Source organism: Notechis scutatus, chromosome Z, assembly GCF_049901735.1.
Source record: "Notechis scutatus isolate UNSWTSFEM ecotype Mainland chromosome Z, rNotScu1.2, whole genome shotgun sequence".
NCBI lineage: Eukaryota > Metazoa > Chordata > Lepidosauria > Squamata > Elapidae > Notechis > Notechis scutatus.
This window is the reverse complement of record NC_142025.1, coordinates 72127164-72151810: the sequence shown is the minus strand read 5'-3', so window position 1 is coordinate 72151810 and position 24647 is coordinate 72127164. Positions and strand designations below refer to the sequence as shown.

The 24647-nt window shown below is 35.1% G+C and overlaps 1 protein-coding gene across 2 annotated transcripts in view; it reads left to right on the top strand.

Annotated features, from left to right (window-relative positions):
• The window catches only part of EGFR (epidermal growth factor receptor), a 179934-nt gene that overhangs the window by 139369 nt on the left and 15918 nt on the right, over positions 1-24647 (top strand). For both annotated transcript variants that reach the window (XM_026682816.2, XM_026682814.2), the window contains exons 15-23: positions 2389-2546; positions 8588-8623; positions 9863-10004; positions 10544-10666; positions 10977-11075; positions 13992-14177; positions 15284-15439; positions 16571-16646; positions 18335-18481. In XM_026682816.2, coding sequence (XP_026538601.1) covers positions 2389-2546; positions 8588-8623; positions 9863-10004; positions 10544-10666; positions 10977-11075; positions 13992-14177; positions 15284-15439; positions 16571-16646; positions 18335-18481 — 1123 coding nt within the window. The remainder of the gene's footprint in view (positions 1-2388; positions 2547-8587; positions 8624-9862; positions 10005-10543; positions 10667-10976; positions 11076-13991; positions 14178-15283; positions 15440-16570; positions 16647-18334; positions 18482-24647) is intronic.

Genomic DNA, 24647 nt, shown 5'->3' with positions numbered 1-24647 from the left:
AAATCTAAGCAGGATTGCAACTGATTAGATGCAGGAATCACAGTATAATCTCAATGGAACATTTGATTGGGAAGTAAAAACAAAACACCCATATATGTCTCAGTGTTGTCACTATTAGCTGAATTCAAATAACATGTTTTTCAGGGAGATCAGAAAAAAGAAGGAAATTTGGTTAATGCAGAATGGAGCAGAGAAGTTATTCTGGACAATGCATACAAAACTGCTGAAAAATATTTTGAAGAGTTTTACAACCAATGATGTCTCTGCTCATTTGGTTTCAGCCAAATATCATGCTTGCTGCAAAGTGCATGGAATTTGCACACAAGCTGCATTCTGAAATGAAAAAGAATAAACTCAGATTGCCATGAGGCAAGGGTGTCACCTACTGGGGAAGGGCATTTTTCCCAGTAGAGATATTTTCCTCAGGTAACATTGGAGGGGAAAATTAAAAGGGACATGGTAAAAAAGGTAACATCTGCTGAAGATGTTACCTAGCCTGGTAATGAAACATTCAAAAACCAACCCAAAAACTCAAGGAATAAACCTTCACCCTCATCCTACACACAAGCTACAGATATTTTCCATTATTGCAAATGTACATGGGCGTGCAGAGCTCAGACTTTCCCGCCACTGGGAGTTTCGCTGTGAGATGATTGCCAATATGCGAACAGCTACACTTCTTCCACAAATTTCTCTGCAAACAAACAACCCCCAAAAGCATACACTATGGATTTTGTATTCTGAAACACAGCCCCAAACTACAACACACCACAGAGCCAACCATCCCACAAAAACATCCTGCCATACACAAAAGGGGTGTCAGAAATGATGATCAGAATTTTCCAACCTCTAGGAATAACAATAGCCCACAAACCCACAGCCATACTCCACCAGTAATTATCCAGAAACAAAGACAAGTTGCACAAGGATGAAAGAAACGATATAATTTACAAAATCAACTTTAACAATTGCAAACAATTCTATGTGGGATAAACATGTCAATTGAAAACCATAAACACCAGCTGACAGTCAATTGATGTGTTCCCAAATCCCTATTTGATATCCACACTGACATCAAATGCACCAATTCAATTGGAGCTATACAAGAATCATCAGCCACACTATTACCTGCCATGTTTGTGAGTTTATTGAAGCCAAGCACTCCACAAGCAATTCCATCAACACATGGACCTACAACCAGCCTATGAACGCTTGAGAATTAAAATCAGCCACACAACCAACAAGCAACAACACCAACCTTCAGCCAATCCACACAACCCCCCAAACAGCATTTCACCTCCCAATCACCCTCACCTGATGTGATCTACCCATCACAAGACCCTTACTTGGTGTGACTCTCTCATCACAACCCCTACTGACCACACAAAGTCCTTATTAACAGAAAAACATCAACACTGATGTTCCCTATATTCCACTGAAGATGATACATAGTCTGGTAATGAAACATTCAGAAACCAAACCACAAGCTTAGAGAATGAACCTCTAACCTCAAATCAAAAAGTTTTTGGGAAATTGGTAAGATTATGAGGAAATTAACTTATATTGTAAACTTCAGATTGGCACAAAATCAAATATTTTGTATGTTTATTTATAGTACTGAAATTGTAGAAAATTGTACTCAGTATTCAGATGTCCCTCAGTATTATAATGCTAATAATAACTATTCACTTGTAATTTCTAGCATCATGAAAACATTCCCTAATATATTTCTAATCACTTTTAGATGCTGCTACAAAATGTTAAGCATGAATAAATTCCTTCTTTTTCCTTTATATTCTTTTGAGAAATTGAAAAGGTAGAGTAGGGCATAGTTGGAGATCTGCAATCACTGTTTTATTTACAAATAATTCATCTAAGCACTTTGTGTCTATTTTTCATTGCAACTAATCAGGAAGGGTATCAAGCAAATTGGATTTGATTCATTTTTCTTGGAAGGGAGAGAAGACATTAAATATTTAAATGTCTTGATTAGCCCATTAGAAAAATATCAGCCTGAATTATCTTTATAATTGTAATTAGATGAAGCAGATGGCCCTGGTTTTTTGTACAAAATAAAGTATAGTATTTTCTTTAAAATCTCTAGTACAAAATATTTAGCATAAGGTGTAGAAAAATAAAAATAATAATAGAATTTTTGAAAATAATTGTTTTTCAAAAATCATTATGATACTGAAATAATAAAAGATATATACATTTTATCTTCTGACCTGCAGATATTTCAGATTTTAAAATCCATCATTGTCACCCTGCAAGATTTTTTTGTCAATTCTTGAAGTTTCACACATGTGACAAAGCCCGATCACTTATTTATTAATGTACACGCAAATGTATTTCATATCCACAAAAAATGCTGTGCTTGTTTTCCAGGGTCCTGGCAACTGCCTGAAGTGTGCTCATGTAAAAGATGGTCCACATTGTGTTAAATCATGTCCTGCTGGCATTTTGGGAGAAAATGATACCTTAGTCTGGAAATATCCAGATGAAAATTTAGTATGTCAGTTATGCCATCCGAATTGTGTTCGTGGGTAAGTGATTTTTTTTAAAATTGAAACTTAATGGAAAGGATAACATAAAATTACAATTTGTAAAAAAATTCAATTTATGAACAAAATGGAACCTTAACTTAATCAATGCACAATCAAACATAAATACAACTGATCCTATAATTTATCTCTTTATATTTTTATGGTTTAAAATATTTTTAGTTTTATTCCAGAGAACAAATATCAACTTTAATGAGGAAATTTAATCAATACATGAGTAAAAGCATTATTGTAATGTTGCCCAATATTGCCATTCTCTTCTGATTTAAGCCTTCTTCTCATAGCTATACTGATACTTTTTAGAAGTCCATAAGATATTGTGATTATTCTCTTTAGCTATTTAAGTTCTTCATTTTATAAAGGCCTATAACTGGTGTTGGCAACCCATGGCTCTGGAGCTGTATGTGGCTCTTTACGCCCTCTGCTCAGTTCCCTGTCCCATCACTGGCTGGTCCTGACCCTCACCCTCCCCTCCCTCACCTGGCCTGAGAAGATAAGGGTGACGATGGGAGATGGAGAAGCAGCCAGGGCTGATTCTCTGGTGCCTCACTCTTGCTGGAGCTTCTTCTGGCCCTTGTTGGTGCTGGGTCTGCCTCTGTCACTTGGGGAGATGGACAACCTGCTCTCGCCCCGAGACACTGGCCCAACCTGGCTGCGACCGATGCTGGCCTCGCTAACACGAGGCCTGGCAGGATGAGAATGGGATCCAGGAGGAGGGGACATCGGAAAGGGGAATGGGCCTGCAGTGCCCAGCCATGGCTTTAAGAAGCTCAGGGCAGCAGGAAAAGGGGGCTGGCCCCACCGAACCTCACCCACCCACCCCGGGGGTCAGGCTCGGAGAAAGCCAGAACAGCCTCACCAAAGATGCTCACCCATCATCCTGTTTCCCCCCACTCTCTATGTCTGTCTCTCTCTCTCTGTGTATCTGTCTGCTTCTGTCTCTCTCTGTGTGTGTGTGTCTCTCTCCCCCCCTCTCTCTCATAAAGCTGAGGCTGGGCCAAGCCAGCAAGCTCTCCTTGGGGCTCTTCACTACTCCTTTTATTTCTTTTTTTGGGGGGGGAAATCCTGGCTGACTGAGGAACGAGCACCAGCCACAGCAGAGTCTTCCCTTTGGGTGACCCCCTGACTGGCTGTAGTGGGGCCAGGAGGGTGTGCACACACGGGGAGAAACTCAAGCGAGTGTCTGGGGTCTCCCAAAGTGTAGCAAAGGCATGTGCGGGGTGGGCAGCCACTCACATAAGGAGGGTCTCTCCACATGTGTGCGCTCTCCCAGGCCCACCACAGGCATCCAGGGGATTGCAAGAGAAGGAAGGGGAAAGGAAGAGGAGGAGGGTCACCCAAAGGGAAGCCTTCGCCATGGATGGTGCTCGTTCCTCAACTAGCCCACAGCCAGTCTACAGGGATTAAATCCTATTGATTTTATACTGGTAATTCTAATTTGGTATCAGTAATGACAGTATTCCACAAGAAAAAATCCTAGTTTTTCCTTAAATGTCATTTAAGCTACTGTAAACTCTCAGTTTAATCAACCTTGACTTAGTGGATTTCAAATACAAGGGACAAATTATTCATTCACATTTAGTGGATAAATGTCCATTAAATTAAAGTTTTATGGTAAATGGTGCCACTGATTTCAATTGTGGAATAACAAATTGGTACAAAAGCATATGTTCAGATTTAGTGAACTCTGCATGATTTGTTTTATTAAAGTTGTACAGCATTCCATAGATACTGTTTTATGGAACTGTGATATTTTGAAGGAGCAGACAAGTATATAAAATGAAATATATCATAGCCACATGTGCTGAATTTATCATTTATAATATACTGATTACCACATTTCATCCAGAATAAAACAGCAAGTTATAGGTCAGTTATAAAATCACATACTATATTTTTCAGACTATAAGATGCTGCCTCTGCCTCCCAGCAATTTGCCTCCTTGAAGCAAACAGTCTGATCAGCTTCAACACAGCTTGATTTAGCACAAGCAGCTGATTGTCGGTTGGATTACCTTCCGACGATCAGCTGTTTCAGGCTGCAGGGATTGCCATCATCTATTGCCACCTCTGTGTACCCCATTTTTGGCCTCTACATCCCATTTTTGGCCTCTGCGCACCCTGTTTTTGGCCTCCACGTGCCCCAGGTGGGAGGGATCAGAACGAGCCAAAAATGAGGCATGTGAAAGGCAAAAACAGGGTGCACAGAGGCCGAAAATGGGATGTGGAGGTCAAAAATTGGGCTCACAAAAGTGGCAATAGGCAATAGCGATCCTTGCAGGCTGAAAGAGCTGATTGTCAGGAGGCAATCAGCTGCTTGTGCTAAATCAGGCTGTCCTGAAGTTGATCTGGCTTGCTGCAAGGAGGCAAATTGCTAGGAGACACAGGCCAAAGGGTAGAGGGCTGTGGGTGGCCTGGACTTTGGCAACATTCACTGTGTAAGACGCACAGAAATTTCTACCCACTTGGGGGAGAGTTCATCTTATACACCGAAAAGTAGGGTAAGCTATATCCTCTTTGATATCAAGTATGTTTTAAACTGAGTGAATTCTTGGTCAGTGTAAATAATAGTCCTGCCAACATATACCCAACAATGTATTATTATTGAGAAATCCTTATGTGAAAACAAACATGACTTCCTTGAAACATTACACTAGTCATATAGGATTTTTGTGTGTGTGTGAACATTAACCATACATGATCTAAGTAGACATAATCACAAGGATCCTGGTTATCAGAACAATGTGCTGCTAGGAATATTCTCTAGGAATGTTATACAGATTTGGACCCTACACGTATAAACATGCCACACACATAGAAATTATTTCTTCAAAAGTGACAGTCATGTGGTTAGGATATCATGAATGTAAAACATCTTGATGTAATTAAATGTATTGCCATATTTTAAAAGCAATGTAATCACATAAGATAACACAAAATAGGTTCATGTTCTAAAGTTGTAGTTATAAGAGTGATCCTTAATGAAATATGATTGAATAAACTGATGGAAAACTTGGAATGCAGAGATTATTAAAGTAATTCAATTTACAAAGATTAATTCATAATTCAATATATAGAATATTTTACTTAGGATAATTTGATCACTCTTCAAGATGATGGTGTAGCTATTATTTTCCAATATAAAATGACCATTGGTTAATAGTTTTGATGGTTTGCTTTGTCATAATGATGCTGCAGTGTATTAGGTAGTACAATTGTTCCTTTTTTGTCATTGCAGCTGCCAGTAATAAGCCAGAGAGAGATAATGTTACACTTAACATTGATCATTATATGTATACTGATAGGGATTTGCCACAGAAATGGGAAAGCTTGAAGATAGACTAGGACTGTAGTCTAGACTGGAAAGTAAAAAACATTTCAGAAAGGGGACCAGCAAACTACTTTGGTACTATTGCCAAAACAAAACAAAACAAAACACAAAGATGTGTCCACAATCCCCAGGAATAAAGTTTGAACTAAAAGACAGTATTACTTTGCTTGTTTTGGGGCATAAGCAAGCCAGTCTGTGGCTGTTTAGGTGGACAGCATATCAGATATACCATTGTGTCCTGCCATTCTATTGGGGGTGGGGAAGGCTTGCTGGCATTTTTTGCATGGTCCCAAACTGGTCCCTCAGGAAAGCAAAATTCTTGGCTCCATTGAGTTGAATCAAAACAACTTTTACTGCAACAAAGTGGTTGCAGTAAAGCCAGATGAAATCTGAAGATCCCACACAAAGCACAAACAATTCTTCCATTTCCCCAAACCCAACCCGCCTGACCAGTCCACTGGCAACCAATGTGATGCCACAATGATGTTTTCAGAATGCTGAAGTGCTAGGCAGGTAACAGGTCACTCACAGGGCATGACTGCCTTGCAACCAGGCTGTAACTGGCTGGGAGGGTCTGCTTTGTCTCCAAAGACAATCCCCCTCCCTAATTCCCAAGAGGTTTCAGCAAAAGAGAAACCATGCAAAAAATGCCAGCAAGCCTTCCCCACCCCCAATAAAATGGCAGGACACAATGGTATATCTGATATGCTGTCCACCTAAACAGCCACATTAGTCCTGTATAACAAAACAAAATAAAAAGGGAGAGAAGGTTAAAACAGAAAAAAAATATTTAGGATATTATCAGCATATTGATTATGAAAGCACTTTACACATTTAGGATCCCTAACATGGTGCTAGTCAAACCATTCAATTTGGGCTTCAGCGAAATCCTTCCAAGCTACTAAATATTGAAGGTTCCCCCTAAGTTTACAGGAATCTAAAATATCTCTTTTATGACTGGCTTAGGTGGCGGTGGAAGCTTAGATCTGTAGGGGAAGGTGACTTCAGAGGGGGAGCTTATTAAGATGATGCTTCCCCCCTGCTGGACCTCTTCAAATGGAGAGAGGAAATCAGGAGCCTGGGAGCCTGATCAAGACCCAGGTAGTACATAGGTGTCAGAAAGATAGAATACTGGGAAGGAAGAACCAAAAGGATAACTCTCCCCCAAGGCAGCTGTGGAGGCCGAGATGGGAGCGACAGCCAGAGCAGGAAGAGCTCAAGGGAAACTGAAGAATTGCTTTGTGCTTTGTGTGGGACCTTCAGATTTCACGTAATGTAAGGACCTGGCCCAGCTTGTCCCTCAGGAAAGCAAAACTCTTGATTCCATTGAGTTGAATTGAAAGAACTTTTACTGATAGAAAGTGGTTACACTAAAGTCACATGGAATCTGAAGGTCCCATGCAAAGCACAAAGCAATTCTTCTGTTTCCCCAAACCCAACCCTCAATCAGTCTACCAAGCAGCCAATGTGATGCGGCAAGGATGTTTTGAGAACACTGTGGTGCTAGGCAGATAACAGGTCACTCTCAGGGCAAGACGACCTTGGAACCAGGCTAGAACCGGCTGGGAGGGAATCTGCTCCATCTCCAAAGACAATCCCCATCCTAATTCCCAAGCAGTTATAGCAAAAGAGAAAACATGCAAAAAATGCCAGCAGCCAGCCAGCCTTTCCCTCCCTTTCCAACAGAACAGCGGGACACAATGGTGTATCTGACACAATCATTTAGAATCACATCATCATAGCTTTGTTTCAGAGTTACATTTGTGGTTTGTAAAAAGCATTTTTACAAAATTAATTTGATTGAGAAATGTGAAATAATGCTTAAGATCATTTTGAGTTGTATACCACTATGATCACCATAAAAGATGGTGTTTTAATTGGTTTATTCTTAATCATCCGGGGATATACTGTAATTTAAAGTTGTATAAATATTGATAATAAACAAAATTTCTTGGTCTTACCTACCTACTTCCATTGATAGAATAAAGATAGAACTTTAAACATTTCTTACGGAATTATTTAAATAATTGCTTAGGTCCTGAATGTGAAGTTGTTAGAGAAAAAAGACAGAATATCTATTATTGTTTCTTATTAAATAGTAACAGCAAGTCAATAAATTCATTTATTTATTTATTCATTCATTTATCAAACTTCTTTGCTGAAGAAGGCCTTCAGCTTGGTATTGTAGTGTTCTGATAACTCCCATTTTGTGCTCTCATTTTGTGCTCCCATTTGGTTCTCACCAAAAGAATCAAAATGTAAATATTGATCTGTGTGTGACCCGCCCTCTGGAGCACAAAATAAAAGTTATCAGAACCCTAATCACTGAGCTGAAGGCCTGCCTACCAGCAAAAATGGGAAAGAAAAAGAAATAAAACACATCAAGGAAGTCCTCAGAACATGTGCTATCCCAAGTTGGCCTTCATCTGTCCATTTGCATCTTGAAAAAGCAACTTGGGATAGGATGGTACAGGTTAGCCAAATTCAGAGCTTTGGCTTAAGCAGAACCTCCCTTGAATAAAAACATGTGGTACAAGATTCCTCATAACTGCCAAAGTACTTTATTTATTAATAATCACATGTTCTTACAAAATAATTACTGATGTGCACAGGGCAAAAAGTTAAATGTTAAATTAAAATATCTCTCTTTTTAATTCTATTGCTAATCATTTTTATTTTCCTTGCTTTTGTAGATGCAAAGGACCTGGACCCGAAGGCTGTCCTAATGGGTAATTGTTGTTAACTAATGTAAAATCAGATGCCCATTTATAGCTGTGTCCAATTAAGCCAAGAATATTGTGGCAAAACAAAGCAGTTTTTAATAAAATGGATTCTTGTAACAAAGTATGTTTCTTTAGTTGTAGCTTTAGAAAAGAGACCCAGATCCACTATTAGTTTATATCAGTTTACATAAATTTTAATATGAATGGTCAATAAGGAAGAGGTAATGTGTTCACTGTATTCAAATCATAGCACGAAAATATTAGACAATAGGAAAAAGATCATTAATCTGATCATATTTTAAAAATAAATTAATGGATATAAACTTTCCACTATGCTAGAGTTGCTTCTTAGGTTCTAACCACATAATCATATATTTGTTTTGTACAACATTAATTTTCCTAATGTCTAATTTTATAATTATAACTAATTTTCTAATTATAGAAAATTCCATAATAATATATGAGATGAGCATATTTTTGTTTCCCTTCATGGAAATATAAGTGTTGGTATATTTATAGAGAATTACCTATCTTAGTAGCTGTGTTGATAGATACAGATGATATAACTTTATTTTTATGTTTGGCAAATATGAAGATGCATATCAAGTTATAGTTTGATAGTCATAATTTTACAGAAATGACATTAAATTTCACAAATCATACATGTTCTTCATTCAGTAGTCTAGACCAGGAAACTAAAACCAATAATATTAATATTACCTTCATTATTTATGGTTACAGCAACAAAATCATGCTGACAGTGCTTCCTCTTTCCTGTACCATTATGTTCCAGAGAGCTAAGGAGGGTCAATTCTGAAGTGTTTTCTCTTCTCCTATTCCTGCTTTGGACTCAGATTTCTCTTATCAGACTTTTGTCAAAGCTACAAGCCTTCTTCCTGTTCTTCAAGGGTTTTCTCACAGTCCATTGCAACTTCATTGCTTTAGACTGCATTGGGGGAACCCACTGCCTGAATATTTTGTCATATCAAATTATATTTTATTCCCTTTCCTTTTAAGAATAATGCTCTAAATCAGTGGTATCAAACTTGCATCATCACAGTGTCATCACATGATGTATTGGGACTTTCCCCCCCCTTCGCTAAACTGAGTGTGGGTGGGACCAGCATGTGATGCATCTGGCCCGTGGGTCACAAGTTTGACACCCCTGCTCTAAATGCTCACGTATGACAATGAACTGGCTTTATCAATAACATTGAAGCAATAATAACTGTTTCTGTTTTGTAGATCTAAACTCTCAGCCATTGCAGCTGGAGTTGTTGGGAGCATTCTTTGCTTAGTTGTTATAGCCCTGGGTATTGGTCTTTTGGTGCGTAGACGACGGATTGCTAAAAAACGTACTTTGCGCAGACTGCTGCAAGAAAGAGAGGTAAATATAACTAATTAGTTTTTATTGTTTTTTATTGTTATTGTTATTTTTTGTTTTAAACATGTTTTACATTGTGTAAGCCGCCTCAAGTCACCATGGGCGAATAGGCAGCAATATAAATTAAATAAATAAATTATTATTATTATCAATGATGATGATAATGATTCAGAAGAGAACTAACTAGTATGGACTCACAATGCACTAGCATCTCAGACACTTTCTAAGTTGTCTGTTATTCCATATTTGTTTTAATAGGAATCATGAGCTTTCTCTCTGGGATGAAACCACATATTTCTAAATATTTGTTCCTAATATAATTAGAACTATTATAATATAAATAAGATCATGATGGTATTTCTATTGATGAGGAAGCTGATCTTTTGTTTCTCAGCCAAGTAGTTTGTTATGGATTTATAATATAGCACAAATAGATTTTGAATAATTTGTTTTACATTTTTCAAAAACCAGCCTGCTTCGTACACTATTATGGTTAAAAAGAAATTGTCTCTTCTTAAGCCATGCCCTTTTTTATTCAATAGCTTGTTGAACCTTTGACACCAAGTGGGGAAGCACCAAACCAAGCACTTCTAAGAATCTTAAAAGAAACAGAATTAAAAAAAGTAAAAGTACTTGGCTCTGGAGCTTTTGGTACTGTCTATCAGGTAAATTATAATCTTTTCTAAATATGTGTGTATTTGTGTCTGTATATAAGTAAAAAACCAGTTCTTTATAAACTTATTTGGAATTAACTCCCATTGACAACGTAAATGTACATAGAATCATGCTGTTGCACACTCAAATATTTGTACATTTTAAAATATATGGTATCTTTATATTTACTGTCATAATCAAATACCATTTATCTAGAAACCATGTAATTTATATGGATGTATTGAAGTCTGTTCATAATCTATTTTATTTCCTAATTGTCTTAATTTATTTTAAGTTTACTCATTTTGATTTTTTTAACAGGGTCTCTGGATTCCAGAAGGAGAAAAAGTTAAAATTCCTGTAGCCATTAAGGAATTAAGAGAGGCTACATCACCCAAAGCTAACAAAGAAATTCTTGATGTAAGCTTTCTTTTTCTTTGTTTTCTGAAGTTTTAAAATATCGGCTGTAGGGACTTCATGGCATGTAGATAAACATTAAGGCATTGTTGGTGAAGGCAAAATATTTCTGTCATTGTAGTATTTTTTGCAACTGATTTTTATCCTCAATGGGATCAATGGCAGAGAGACTGTGTTTAGACATCTTCAAATGACTTTAGGTAGTCCTTGACATATGCCCATAATTGACGCTGGAATTACAGTCCTAAGTCATAAATCGAGGCATGACATGATGAAAACTATTTTTTTGACATTTTTTGCATCAGCCATTTGCAAATAGGGTAGTCATTAATTGAATTAATTTTGGAAACCAGGAGTAAACACTAAAAAACAACAAAAATATTGCAGTTGTGCTCATAAGACCCTGGGATGCTGCAAATGGCCATAAAAATGTGCCAATTGTTAAGTGCCCCAAAGTGACCCCTTGCAGCTATTTTAACTTTGAATAGGTCATAACTTTTGGGATGGTTTGTTATAACTTCAAATAGTATTTAATGTTTCACTCTGTAAATTTTTGACAAATTTTATGTAGATGAATTGAAATTTACAAAAACAAAGTAAAGGCACATTTAGGTGGGCTTAAAAAAGATTAATTTGTTTCAAGTAATTACTTTGTAGTGCGTAAGAAATGTTCTCCTTCCTTTATCTTATCTTCATAATTATAAAATGTTACTATTATGAACGTAACACATACGTAGGCAGCATGCTGTCCCTTTTCAGAACGAGCAAAGTTATGCAAAGTTAGAGATTCCAAACTATAATAACAAAAACTTCAGTCTATTTTTTCAAAGTATTTTAAAAGTGCATGCTGGCACAATGGCTTCAGCATTCTTTCTTAAAGGAGTTGAAAACTTTTTATATTATCAAATTTAATAGGCATACTAAAACAGTTTCACATTCTGATGGCTGATAGGTAGTACAGCCCATGTAGACCAAATTTCTAGTTTGGCAGAATTCAAGTTAATGTTTATAAAGATTTGGAATTTTCAGTCAATTCATGGAAATAGGTTAAAAACATTTAAAAATAATTAATGAAATACAGGTCTGTAAAAGAGGAAGCAAAGAAGGATATGTTTATGATACTAGATTTATTACAGTGGAATAAAAACATGCAGACTAAAAAAAAACTATTTAAAAAATCTTTATAGAAACATTTATAGTATATAGTATATTTGATCCAGGCATATAATACATTCCATTTTTTAAATAGTCTATTAAAAAACAATAGGTGAAGCTTGGATAGTGAGATGCTTCATAAGCTGGTCGCCAGACATTGAGGGGGAGTGGGGAGGATTGGAGTGTGAAGAAAGGGTAGAATGGAAGCCCAACTGAGCCATGTGAGAAGCTCCAGCCAGCCAAGGTCATTAATGATATGCAGAGCTAGGAACTGAGCACTTGTTTCCTGAACAATATACAAGCTCTTGATAATTGGGGGATGGTCAGGGGAGAAAGAGGGAACTTTCCTAGTGTTATTTGTGAAAATCTCAGATTCAGTTTATACTACTTCTGTAACTATTTAAGCTTCAGTAAAATATACACTTGGCAAAACAAATAGGGAGGAGTCTTTCTAGATGACTAAGTGAGACTGATGACAGAAAAGCACAATTATATGATTATGAGTGATTCCATATATTATATTTAAGATATTATTTGATTGAGCTTTCAGAGAAAAAAGAACTAGAGCAGATGAAATAAAAAAAAAACTGACGTATCCTTAGTTTAGGTGTTGGCCTCTTCATCCAATTTAAAGCTTTGCTATGATACTTTTGAGAAGATGTGAAATTTTATTTATTGGGACTAATTGTTGTTATGGTTTCTCTTAACATGATCTTCATTAAATAATGACAATTGCCATAATGTAAGTGTGAAAATATATGTTTTCTCTTTTCTGGTCTATGACCATATCGGTTGATTTCATATATATTTTCTGTTTTCCTTCCCATTCTCCATTTTTTATTTGTACAATGCCTATTAAGATCTTTATAATCTAATTTACAGATTTGGAAAATCTAGTGGCAAATTACTTTCTTATGTTTTATGTAGTATACATTTATTTATTAATTGTCAGGAATCCTAGCAGATTACTGCAGTGAATGGAGAGAAAAGCATCATTATATGTGTTGGAACGATTAATTAAAAATTATATTGTTATTTAAATAAACTGATTAAATTGTTATAGCAGATAATGGTTTTTGTTTTATTTTTATTGAACATTTCTACAATTAAGCTACCTTGTTTTTACTGCAGTATTCAGCCAAAGATGGTAATTTGCAGTTTACAATTATACATAGTTAAAAGTTGTCATTTGGATATGTGGATATACTGTACCTATTTAGATCATGTATATTAAAGAAGAGAAAAAAACACTGACTTCTTCCTACGGGACTTCTATCCTGATGCAATTACCATTTAAATGAGAGAAAAATTTAAAATATAATTGTCCTATGTTGAAGTATAACAGGTATCAATTCTAGCCTTCAGATTAATTCTCATTCCACATATAATTTAGCATGATTCAGATTAATTCTGTTGATTAATTAATTGTAGTAACTTATAAACTACTTATTTATTTATTTTTATTTCTCAAATTTATTTCCTGCCCATCTCATAGTTTAGGTGACTCTGAATGGCTTGCATCAAGATAAAACCAACATTCAATTATTATAAATAAGGGTTTTGAGAGGAGAGGTAGGGTGCCTTCTCTGTTAGTGCCTCCATCCAGCAGCTTCTCCTTTAGAACCCCATGCCAGACAGCACAGGTCTTAAGGTTTTTCCTGAAATCTGAAAGAGAGAGGGCAGATCTTACCTTCTGAGACAAGATGCTATGTCCTAATATTGTAATTTCTTATAGAGTAGGTAATTTCTCTTTCTCTTGATTAGGAAGCATACGTGATGGCAAGTGTTGATAACCCCCATGTGTGCCGTTTGCTGGGAATTTGCCTCACATCAACTGTCCAACTCATCACCCAGCTTATGCCCTATGGCTGCCTTCTTGACTATGTTAGAGAACACAAAGATAACATTGGATCCCAGTACCTTCTCAACTGGTGTGTGCAGATTGCAAAGGTATATTAACAACAAACTCCATCTAGTTTCCAAAAATGTCTAGAACATTGACCTAAATTTAGGTTTGTCACTCTGATCTAGCTGATGCCTACAAGTAGTTCTTGGTTTTCAGTTTCCACATGCTAAAATAAAAGTTCCCTTACAATTTTGGATGTGTTTTAAAATGCAGGTAGTCCTCAACTAAAAACCAATTATTTAATGTCCATTGAAAGTTACAACAGATTTAGAGAGGGTGTTTTGTGGCCCATGTAGCACTTCCAGTCATTGTAAAATGTCACACTTTCACCCTTTGCAGTTAAATGATCACAATCTGGGTATTTGCAATCTGTTCACACTTATGACCAGTTGCGAAAAGCCCTGCAATCATTTGATCATGACTTGCAATCTTCTCTTCCAGTCAATGAAAAAATCAGCAGGGAAGATTGCAAGCTGTTGCTTCCTGCTGAGAAGATGCCCTCTTGTCTCCTACCAAGAGGTAGGAGCGTCCTCCAAAGGGAGCTGAATTCCCTTTGGTTAAATGAAGAAATGGAATTCAGATCCCAAAGATCCGAGTTCTGTTTCTGAAACTCACCGGATCATTTCTCTTACACATGCAGAAGGAAGCTGAAATACTCTAGCAGAATCAGACATCTGGAATATCCCTGCTCCACTCCTGTAGTGTGTTGGAACAGTCCTTTTCTATGAATGGAAGGAAACTGAGCTCCTCCAGCAGGGTGCAGAAATGGAGCTCAAACTCTCAAGTATTTGCTTTGGCAAGCTGCAGAAATGTATCTGAACTCAAATACATTCCTGTAGCTTGCTAGAGTTATTTCTTCTCTACACTGTGGGAAACTGAATTTGACAAGCAGATCTTTTGCTCCATGCCCAACCCAGGAGATTGCTTAACCACAACCAGGAGTACCAGGAATGTGTTTTTAATTAATATATATTAAAATATTCTTGCTCTGCACATGCACTCATTTTTCAATACTTCTGAAAAAGCAACTGCTTTATTGTGACTGCCTCAATATTCTGTAAGTACAAAATTCATTTTCTTAATATTTTCTGTAATGTGGCTATAGATGTTATGTGGTACAGTAACATGCTTTAACTGTTAACCCATTTAGGGAATGAATTACTTAGAGGAACGTCGTTTGGTACACCGTGATTTGGCTGCTAGAAATGTCCTTGTTAAGACTCCCCAGCATGTAAAGATCACAGACTTTGGTTTGGCCAAATTACTTGGTGCAGAAGAGAAGGAGTATCATGCTGAAGGAGGCAAAGTAAGAGCATCAACTTATTTCTCCCTTCTGGTTTTTTTAATACAATGTTGAGTTTTCAGATACTGAAGTTCAGTTTTCAGTGACTCTGGAGTGTGTGTGTGTGTGTGTGTGTGTGTGTGTGTGTAAAACTATCCATAATAGGTCAAGCTTAGAAATATAGACTTTATATTTTATTTGTTTGTTTGCTTGTTTGTTTTGTTTGCTGGTTGGTTTACATAACCTGTCATTTCAAAGAGACTGATTCTAGGCAGCTTTCAACAAATAAAAAATGACTTACAACATAAAGGCAGGATTCAAATAAATAAATATTATAGATAATAGCCAAGGAGCCAAACCAATTAAATGACATGGACCCTAACAAGCCTAGGAACCCCAAGCCTATGAACATATCCATATCTTGAGGGTCTTCCAAAAGTCAATAAGATTTATGCCAATCTACTCTCCAGGGGAAAGTCATGTTCCAGAAGGCAGGCACAGCAAACAGAAAAACCTTGCTTCCTGAGTCCCACAATATTTTTTTACTGACTTTTTGATCTAGTAAGAAGAGGTGGCCATCCCACAAATTGCTATGCCATGAACAGCTTTATAGGTGACAACCAGTACCTCCAAAATTGCACCCAGAAGCACACTAGAAGTCATTGAACCATACTGAATAGAGATGTAACATGAGTATGGCAAGTTGCATGTTGAATGCTGAGAAAGACATTACTTCTTCCTGAGGATAAGACAAAAACCATGCTGGAATTTTAAATTGAGAAATATGCCATCATCTGTGACCATCTCTATCAAAACAGTTTTACAATTCTCAATTGTAGAACTATTTATTTATAAATAATTCATGGCTGTCACTCAACTCACACATAGGTGACAGCAGGTGGCTTACAGCATTAAAAATTCACAACATAAAAAGCACATTCCATCCCCTATATTTAGTAAAAATACATATGAGCATTTTTTTCTGGCAATGCTTCTTTCAACTTTTCATATTTTGAGCAGTAGTTCTAAGTTATATAAGTATGATACTTATGTATACTATAACCAGTTGCAAGCATTACCACATACTGTCATATTTTAAAAAATAATGAACTTTATTGTTCTAATCTGCTTACAATGGTTCCAACCTCTTTCTAGGTTCCAATTAAATGGATGGCTTTGGAGTCAATTTTGCATCGCATTTATACCCACCAGAGTGATGTTTGGAGTTTTGGTATGTGTAAAAATGTGGTGGGCTGATTCTAAATTGGTCACTGAGCTGATTTGCAAGCCTTGCTTTATAATATTTCTTCTTGTAGAGACAGAGAGCACAACATTAATATAACAGATGGTTTTTAATGGAAGCAAATTTTGGATCATTCTGTCAAACATCTTTTGTTCAGTATGTGTGGAAGGAGATAATGGTTTGGATTTGGCTTTTTTTTTTTTTTTTGCATAAAGAAGCATTCAGTTATGTGTTTTTAAATATTCCCCATGCATAGATATACTATCTGAAGAAGAACAAAGTTTCACTGTGTTTGTCCAAACAATTTGGAGTAGGCAGTAAATAACATGCAAACAGAATAAGCCATTGGGATTCTAAATTATGCCAGGAAAGGAAGAAAGTTCAACAGTTAATCAACAATCATGGTTTTGTTATGTACCTCTCTAAGCAAAAGCATAAATAGTATAAAATAGTAAGATGAAACTATGGATCTACCGACATATCTGTGTTTCTTCAAAAGAAATATTGTGGCAGGGAGTGCATCTTTGATTGAAAGTCATGTATGTAGTAATTAAAATGTTGGACTGGGATCCAGGTTTAACTCACAATCCAAATTGTACTGCTCAGTAAGTGATTTCAGACCTATCATTTGAAACTTGGATGGCAAGTTCAATGATCAGATAAATAAATACTACTGAAAATACAGGCTTAACAGTCTGAAGCTGAATTTCTTAGTGAAACAAGCCCTAAATGCCATCAGCTTTTCAGTAATTTTTATGTGGATATTTCCCCCACAAAGTTTCTGATTATTGAAAATCCAGGACTGTTTCTTGCAGCCCATTATACTGCTAGTGATCATCTCCAAATTTATACACAGCCTATGTTATAAATTCCATATATTACAAAAAGAAAAAAAGAAATTTGACTGCGTGTGCCAGTTCAAAATACTGTCAAACTGTTATTGGTTCATTAAATTAAAACAAAACCCTACCACAGTTCAAAAACTGTGTTAAGACTATCTTTGAGAAAATTTAAGACAAAAATTTAAGACAAACTTGATTGCAGAAAGTACGACTTCAGCAATAGAGTGGTCAATGCCTGGAATGCACTACCTGACTCTGTTGTTACATCCTCTAACCCCCATTCCTTTAACCTTAAACTATCCACTATTGACCTCACCCCATTCCTAAGAGGTCTGTAAGGGCCATGCATAAGTGCACAATCGTGCCTACCATCCCTATCCTATTGTCCCCATTTATTCGTACCTATTTCCTGTATTCTTACTCATGTTTATACTTATTCCTATTATCTTATAAGCGATTGACAAATCAAATAAATAAATAAAATAAAAAATAAAAAGTATTTTTGTCTATGATTTTTCTACCTAAATTTACCCCCAAAAGAAGAATGTATTGGGTACAGATATAAAGTGATGCTTTAAAGAATTTGAATAGTGTTGAAAGCAGTTTTACTTTTGTGAAATGTAACATTAGAAAATAATTTCATTATTTGTAAAAAGACTTTTCCTCCATGTTGATTGGAAAACAAATAGTAATGAGCCCTTAGTGCTTGAAATCATTAATAATGTCTTCAATTCACTGAAACTTGTTCCTTGAGCAAATAATAAAGTTATTACATGCTATTAGTATTTGGCTTTCTAGTTTACTGGATGAGCCTTTCAACTTTCTACATTTCAGGTGTCACTGTTTGGGAATTAATGACATTTGGATCTAAACCATATGATGGTATTCCAGCCAGTGATATTTCCTCTGTCTTGGAGAAAGGAGAGCGATTGCCTCAGCCCCCCATATGTACAATTGATGTGTATATGATCATGGTCAAATGTAAGTCATTCTTATCTAACAGGCCAAATTACTTTGACTTGTTTGCTTTAAATAGAATATTCATTCTTCTAATACAGCTAACATTTGCCCATAGTTACAATTTACATATTGTAATCTTTCTGGCATAATCCTGTCTTCTGCTTCTGTACAAAGAAATGTATAGTTTTAGGTGGATTAATCTTATTCATATTCTTCCATATTCTCTATATACAATGCTATCAAACTGAAGGCTGATGGTTCTTATGAACAATTGGTTATTCATTCATCAACCACTTCCATTAATAAAGAACTCCCCCAAAAAAAAAAGTAGCTTGAAAAGGAAAATAATTGATTTATCCAATTGCAAAGATACACAATATGCGTAGTAATGAAAATTTGGTTTAGAACAAGAGGACCCAAATTTAAGTCCCTATCAAACTACAATGTACATTGATTGCTTTGAGGTGTGTTATTACGCAGTATTACAAAATTGTTAATTACAGTGATACAAAATTGTTCTGGAGGATCCAGTGGTAAAATTGTTCAATAAGAATAATTTTAAAAAATAATATTCAGTATCTATCATAATGAGAGAATTAAGAAATCTACAGTATTTCTATAGTAGGAAATGCAGAATAGCCGAAGTATGAAAAATAACTGTACACATCACTGTAATATTGGTTTCTTTAGAAACTAGTAACTAAATTGTAAAAACACAGCATGTATCAAAAAGACCTGTAAATTATTATCTCAGTTGGAAGGACAGAGAAAAAGCAATCCTTCAGGTACCGAGACCAAAGACAGGCTTGATATATATAGAAAATCTGAATTATGATTGGAAATAATTTGGAAACCAGTTGAGTTCCTTTAACACTGAAGAACATGCTGATGTTATTCATCAGTGGATATGAGATATCAGCCACAACCAATCAAATATGTTCAATTCACCTAACTGAAATGTTCAAGCAGAGAAATACAAAAGTTGTATTTTTCTTTTTTTGTAAAAATTTTATTTGGGTTTTGAAAAAAAAAAATTAAAAAATAAAACATCTTTTTTAGAGAACAACGTTTCCAGGTCATCACATCTCCATACAGATATAATCTTAATTATATACTCATCTTTCTATATTCAATTTCATATCTTATCACTACTATATAGATTTCATTAATTTTTTCTTCATTTACTTTCCTCTGCTTTATTTTACAACTTCTCATTCATTTCTAATTTTATTACATATCCTTTTCCAAATTTCCATATCTTCATAGTAATTATACTTATACTTTTATCTGTCCTGTTTACCATTTCATTGTATATTCTTTTTTTCCATCATCATCCCGGAAAGAGAAAGAAAAAAAAGCAAGGTTTCCTCTACAATTACCCAATAGAGTATGTCACCTTTATATCTTATAATTATTACCCTTTCAAATTCCATTAAACATTTGATTTATACCGTATCCCCTTAATCAATTATAACATTCAACTTCTAATAACTATTTTACATCATATATCTCTTTTCAAACAGATTCCACTTGGTACTTTCTCTTTAAATTCCCCCAATACACTTTAGATTTCAAAAAGAAGGGGAAAAAATACAAACAATAGATAACATAGTTAATCTATTCAGATTCCTCCTAAAAACTGATATTGATTTCATTACAGATCTTTCACAATTCATTTCAATTATATTATGTAGATCATTAAACATAATTAATATAGTCTTCTACAATAATCCTCATAATTTATTTCAATAAAATACCCTTAATTGCTATTTTCTTCTTATTTTCTCTTCTTTCACTTTTATTCCATTTATCTCTTTATTTAATTTAAATATTAGTAAATATTCCATTCCTTAACAATACCAGTTTCATGTTTCACTTTGATCACCTATATTTTCTATTTTTTACCTTATTATCTCTGATATAACTACACCATCTCTTGTACCCTTGCAGAATCCTCTCTTTTAGTTTATCTTATTAACCATTATCTCTGTGTCTTTTAAATAAACTAATACCTTTTATTCTTGTTATAAGAATATTTGAGAATATTTAAAGGAAAATGGAATAAGTAATAATATGATATAAAATGGAATACAAAAGATGAATATGTAACTATAGTCATGTTTGTATTGAAATGTAAAAACCTGGAACAACCAAAAGAGATGTTTTTTAAAATATAAAAATAAAAAATTTATTGAAAAAAAAAGATTTTTTGTATATGAATTTTACTAGGATTCTGACTAGCTGTAATAATTCTTTCTAGACAATTAAAAATATTTACAAATAGCCCACAAGGTGGCACAAAAACACTTCATTCTGAATTTTGGACAATTTAGTCTGCTGATACTTTCAAAGCTGAACCAATAAATAAATACATTTTGGAAATTCAAATGAAGATTATTAGTTCTTTGCAAAACTTTAGTCTGAAAAAAAAAGATACTAATATTGTCAATAAACTATTAAAGCTTTTGGGTGGATGGGATTTATGCTGTTTAAACATGTTATTATATTATACAATAAAATATAAAATACAAAAGCAAATAAGAAGACACAGTGGGGGGGGGAGGAGAAGGGGAAATAGAAGTGAGGGCAGACGGGAGAAAGAAAAAAAAAGTGTTGACTTCCTTCTCCTGTTTCAGTAAAATAAAGCATTAATATCAAACAACACATGTGGCAACAAAAGTACTTATATTCTTTTCTTTAATCAAAATGGTCAAATTAGTCATTTCTGCAGCCTCATCAGCTTCTGTAGCCATTTATCCATGGTGGGAATCGAAATGCCCTTCCATGTTTGTGCATACAGTAGTCTTGCTGCTGATACATAAGATCAAACTTCCAAATTTTTTCTCCAAGTCTTTTTCCATTAAATCCAAAAGAAAAGTTTGTTGTTTCATCTTTAAGAATTTTCTGTATTAAAATATGAACCTTACCAGTGATGGGATTCAAATTTTTTTACTACCGGTTCTGTGGGCATGGCTTGGTGGGCATAGCAGGGGAAGAATACTGTAAAATCTCTAGTCAGAGGTGGTATCTGCTGGTTCTCCGAACTACTCAAAATTTCCGCTACCGGTTTTCCTGAACTGGTCAGAACCTGCTGAATACCACTTCTTACTCCAAAATTTCTTTGCTTTATCACATGTCTACCATAAATGACACTTCCAACATTTATTTGAAATACCTTTATACATTCTAGATAACTTATTAGCTGTTAAATACCAATAATACATCATCTTATAGAAATGTTCTTTTAAATTATAGTTTACTGTAAATTTTAAATCTTTTGTCCACATATTTTTCCATTGTTCAAACATCACATTATATCCAAAATTCCTTGCCCACTGAATCATACAATGTTTTACATGTTCACTTTTCAAATTTAATTTCAGTAACATTTTATAAATCATAGCAATCATATGTTCATCACTATCACACAGTAAGATTTCCAATTCAATGTTAACGAAATCATACCCATAACTCTTTTTATATAATTTAAATCTTTCAGTTGTTGATGTGTAAACCAATGGGTAGATAGGACTTATGAATGTTTATGATATGCTTGAAATTACAGCTAGTCCATTGACTACATCAAAGCACAAAGCTTCATTTATAGGTTACCTTTTTGTATTATTTTTGTTTTAAATGTATGCATAGCAGCATACATACTTTATCAAATCATGGTGCTACAAATTTTGTTCTAACTTGTTTTATTGTCTTTTCAATTTGTCATTTTGAAAATCTCTAAAATCCTTAAATAGTTATTCAGATAATTTCCAAAAGTGATTAGAAAGTGAGCTTAATGTCATTTAAAAGGCTCTGCCATGCTATAATTCCTTTTGTCTCCCAGCACTCAAACCATGTGAAAGAACTGTTTGTAGGAGTAGCCATCAAGAGCACAAATGGGCAATCTCCCGTACTTTCTTTATCCAGGGAACTTCCCTGGGTCCACCTTCTGGTTGTTCAGTGTTTGCTGTGGTCATAATCTCTGCTCATTCCAAGACATCTTAGTTCAGCATTGCTCTCCTGGAGGAATATATAGCCACAGCTTACAAAATCTAAGGAAACAATAAAAATAATTTTGATTTGTGTTTGCCACTGGAGCACCCCGATCCTTTGGATTCAGGGCTGAAGCCACCCCGTAGAGGTGATGAAGAGGGGGGAGATTGCTAGCCGAGTGGAGTGGAGCCGCATCTCTCCTCCTTGGCTGGTCTAAACTCCCCCGAAGGCGGTTGCAGTGGTGGTCAGAAATGGCCACCTCAAAGAAGAACCTGACTGGATAAGATTGTGCAGAAGGAAGAAAAAGAGGAAAGCAGGACAGACCGGGCTGAACAACAGAGAACATCTAAGCAAAGTACCCTGAATCTAAAAGTACTAGAGGGATACTTCTGAAAGAAGATCTTTAAGCGGCGAAGGAGAGAGAAAAGGAGGTTAAAAACCCTTTTTTTTACCTTTATATTGACAATTACAAATGGTATGGAAAAAAATTTATATTAATCTATTTTGACACTAATAGGCAACCTTAAGATGAAATCTAAGTGTCAAAAGGAGAATAAAGATTTTTTCTTGGTCATTTTAAAGCCCTAAAAAGGAGAAGAGTGGAGGCAAAAGGCTGGGACTTGGAATAATGGAAAAATGGAGTGCCGCCTGGAAAAATAAAGAGGATTAACAGTGAAACTTTGAAAAGACTCCCAAGGATACATTGTAACTCAAATCTTATTAAAAGATACAGTAACCCACAGAAAGGAAAAGTAAAGGAAAGAAACAAGTCTGGGATCCTTTGGTGATTTAAAAAAATGTTTTTGGCATTGGTTTTTTCTTTCTTTTTCTGTTTTTACTTAAAGTCAATCGGGCGGTTGTTCAAAAGTGTTTAAAATGCCATCACTCCCAGAGGAATTGAAGATGAGTCTTAAAAAACAGAAAGAAGATGCAGAAAGGGGAGGAAGATCCTTTTGAATTTTTTGAAATGGAGATCCTGAACTATGAAAAGCAAAAGGAAAAGCTTCAAGAGCAAGAAGAAGGGCGGGACAAAGAAGAAGCCATTTTCAATGATCAAATAATGCAAAGTGTGGTAATAAGGGGGAAAAGGGGGAAAGGAGTTAAAAGTTTGAGATCAAAGGAACAGCCAAAAAGAAAAATAGTCTGAAAAAGAAGTATAACAGCAAGGAGAAGCAGAAAAGAAAACTACAGAAGGGAAAATTAGAGAGAGAAGGGTATTAAAAAGGGATGAGAAAAAGGGGGAAAGATAGAAAGGGAAAGAACTTATGAGGGACAAAAACAGGAAATAAAGAAAAGGGGGAAACATTACTAGGATTAAAGGTATTTGTTCAGCTAGAAAACACAGAGACAATGGTTAAATTAAGTTAAAAGTCAGGATTCTGCAAAGGTACAAAAGATAGTGTTGTGACAGTAGAATACTGTAATGAGTTAGAAATGAAATAAGTAAATAATCTATGAGATAAAACTGTATTGTTATGTAATGATATGTTTATTTATAATTAATGCAATAATAAAGAAGAGAGGGAAACATTACAATTGTTTCTAAAGATTGATAAAATGTTGAAAAGAAATGTGAAAGATTTATAAGGAAATTTATACCAGTTATTAGAATGAATTTGAATAATTATTTTGCTTATTAATAGTAAATAATTTATAAGATAAAACTGTATAACTATCCAGTGGTATGCTTATTAACAGTTAAGTAATAATGAAGAAGGGAGGGAAACATTTCAATTGTTCTCAAAGATTGATAGATATTGAAAAGAAACATGAAAGATTTACAAGGTTCATACCAGTACTAGAATGATTTTGTTTACTAATGTGTATGTATGTGTGTGTGTGATGTGTGTGTGTGTGTGTGTGTATGTATGTATGTGTTTGTATGTATGTATGTATGTGTTTGTATGTATGTATGTATGTGTGTATATATATATATATATATATATATATATATATATATATATATATATATATATATATATATATATATATATCTTTGGTTATTTGGGTTTTCTCCGCGTATGATTGGAAGTATCTAGGCAACGTTTCGATGAAGTCTCAACACTTTGAAACACAAGCTCTAGAAAAATATGATCACAAACCCAAACTCTGGCTCAGATACGTAGATGACACCTTCATAATCTGGCCACACGGGAAAGAAAAACTGAACAACTTCCTCACACACCTCAACAGCCTA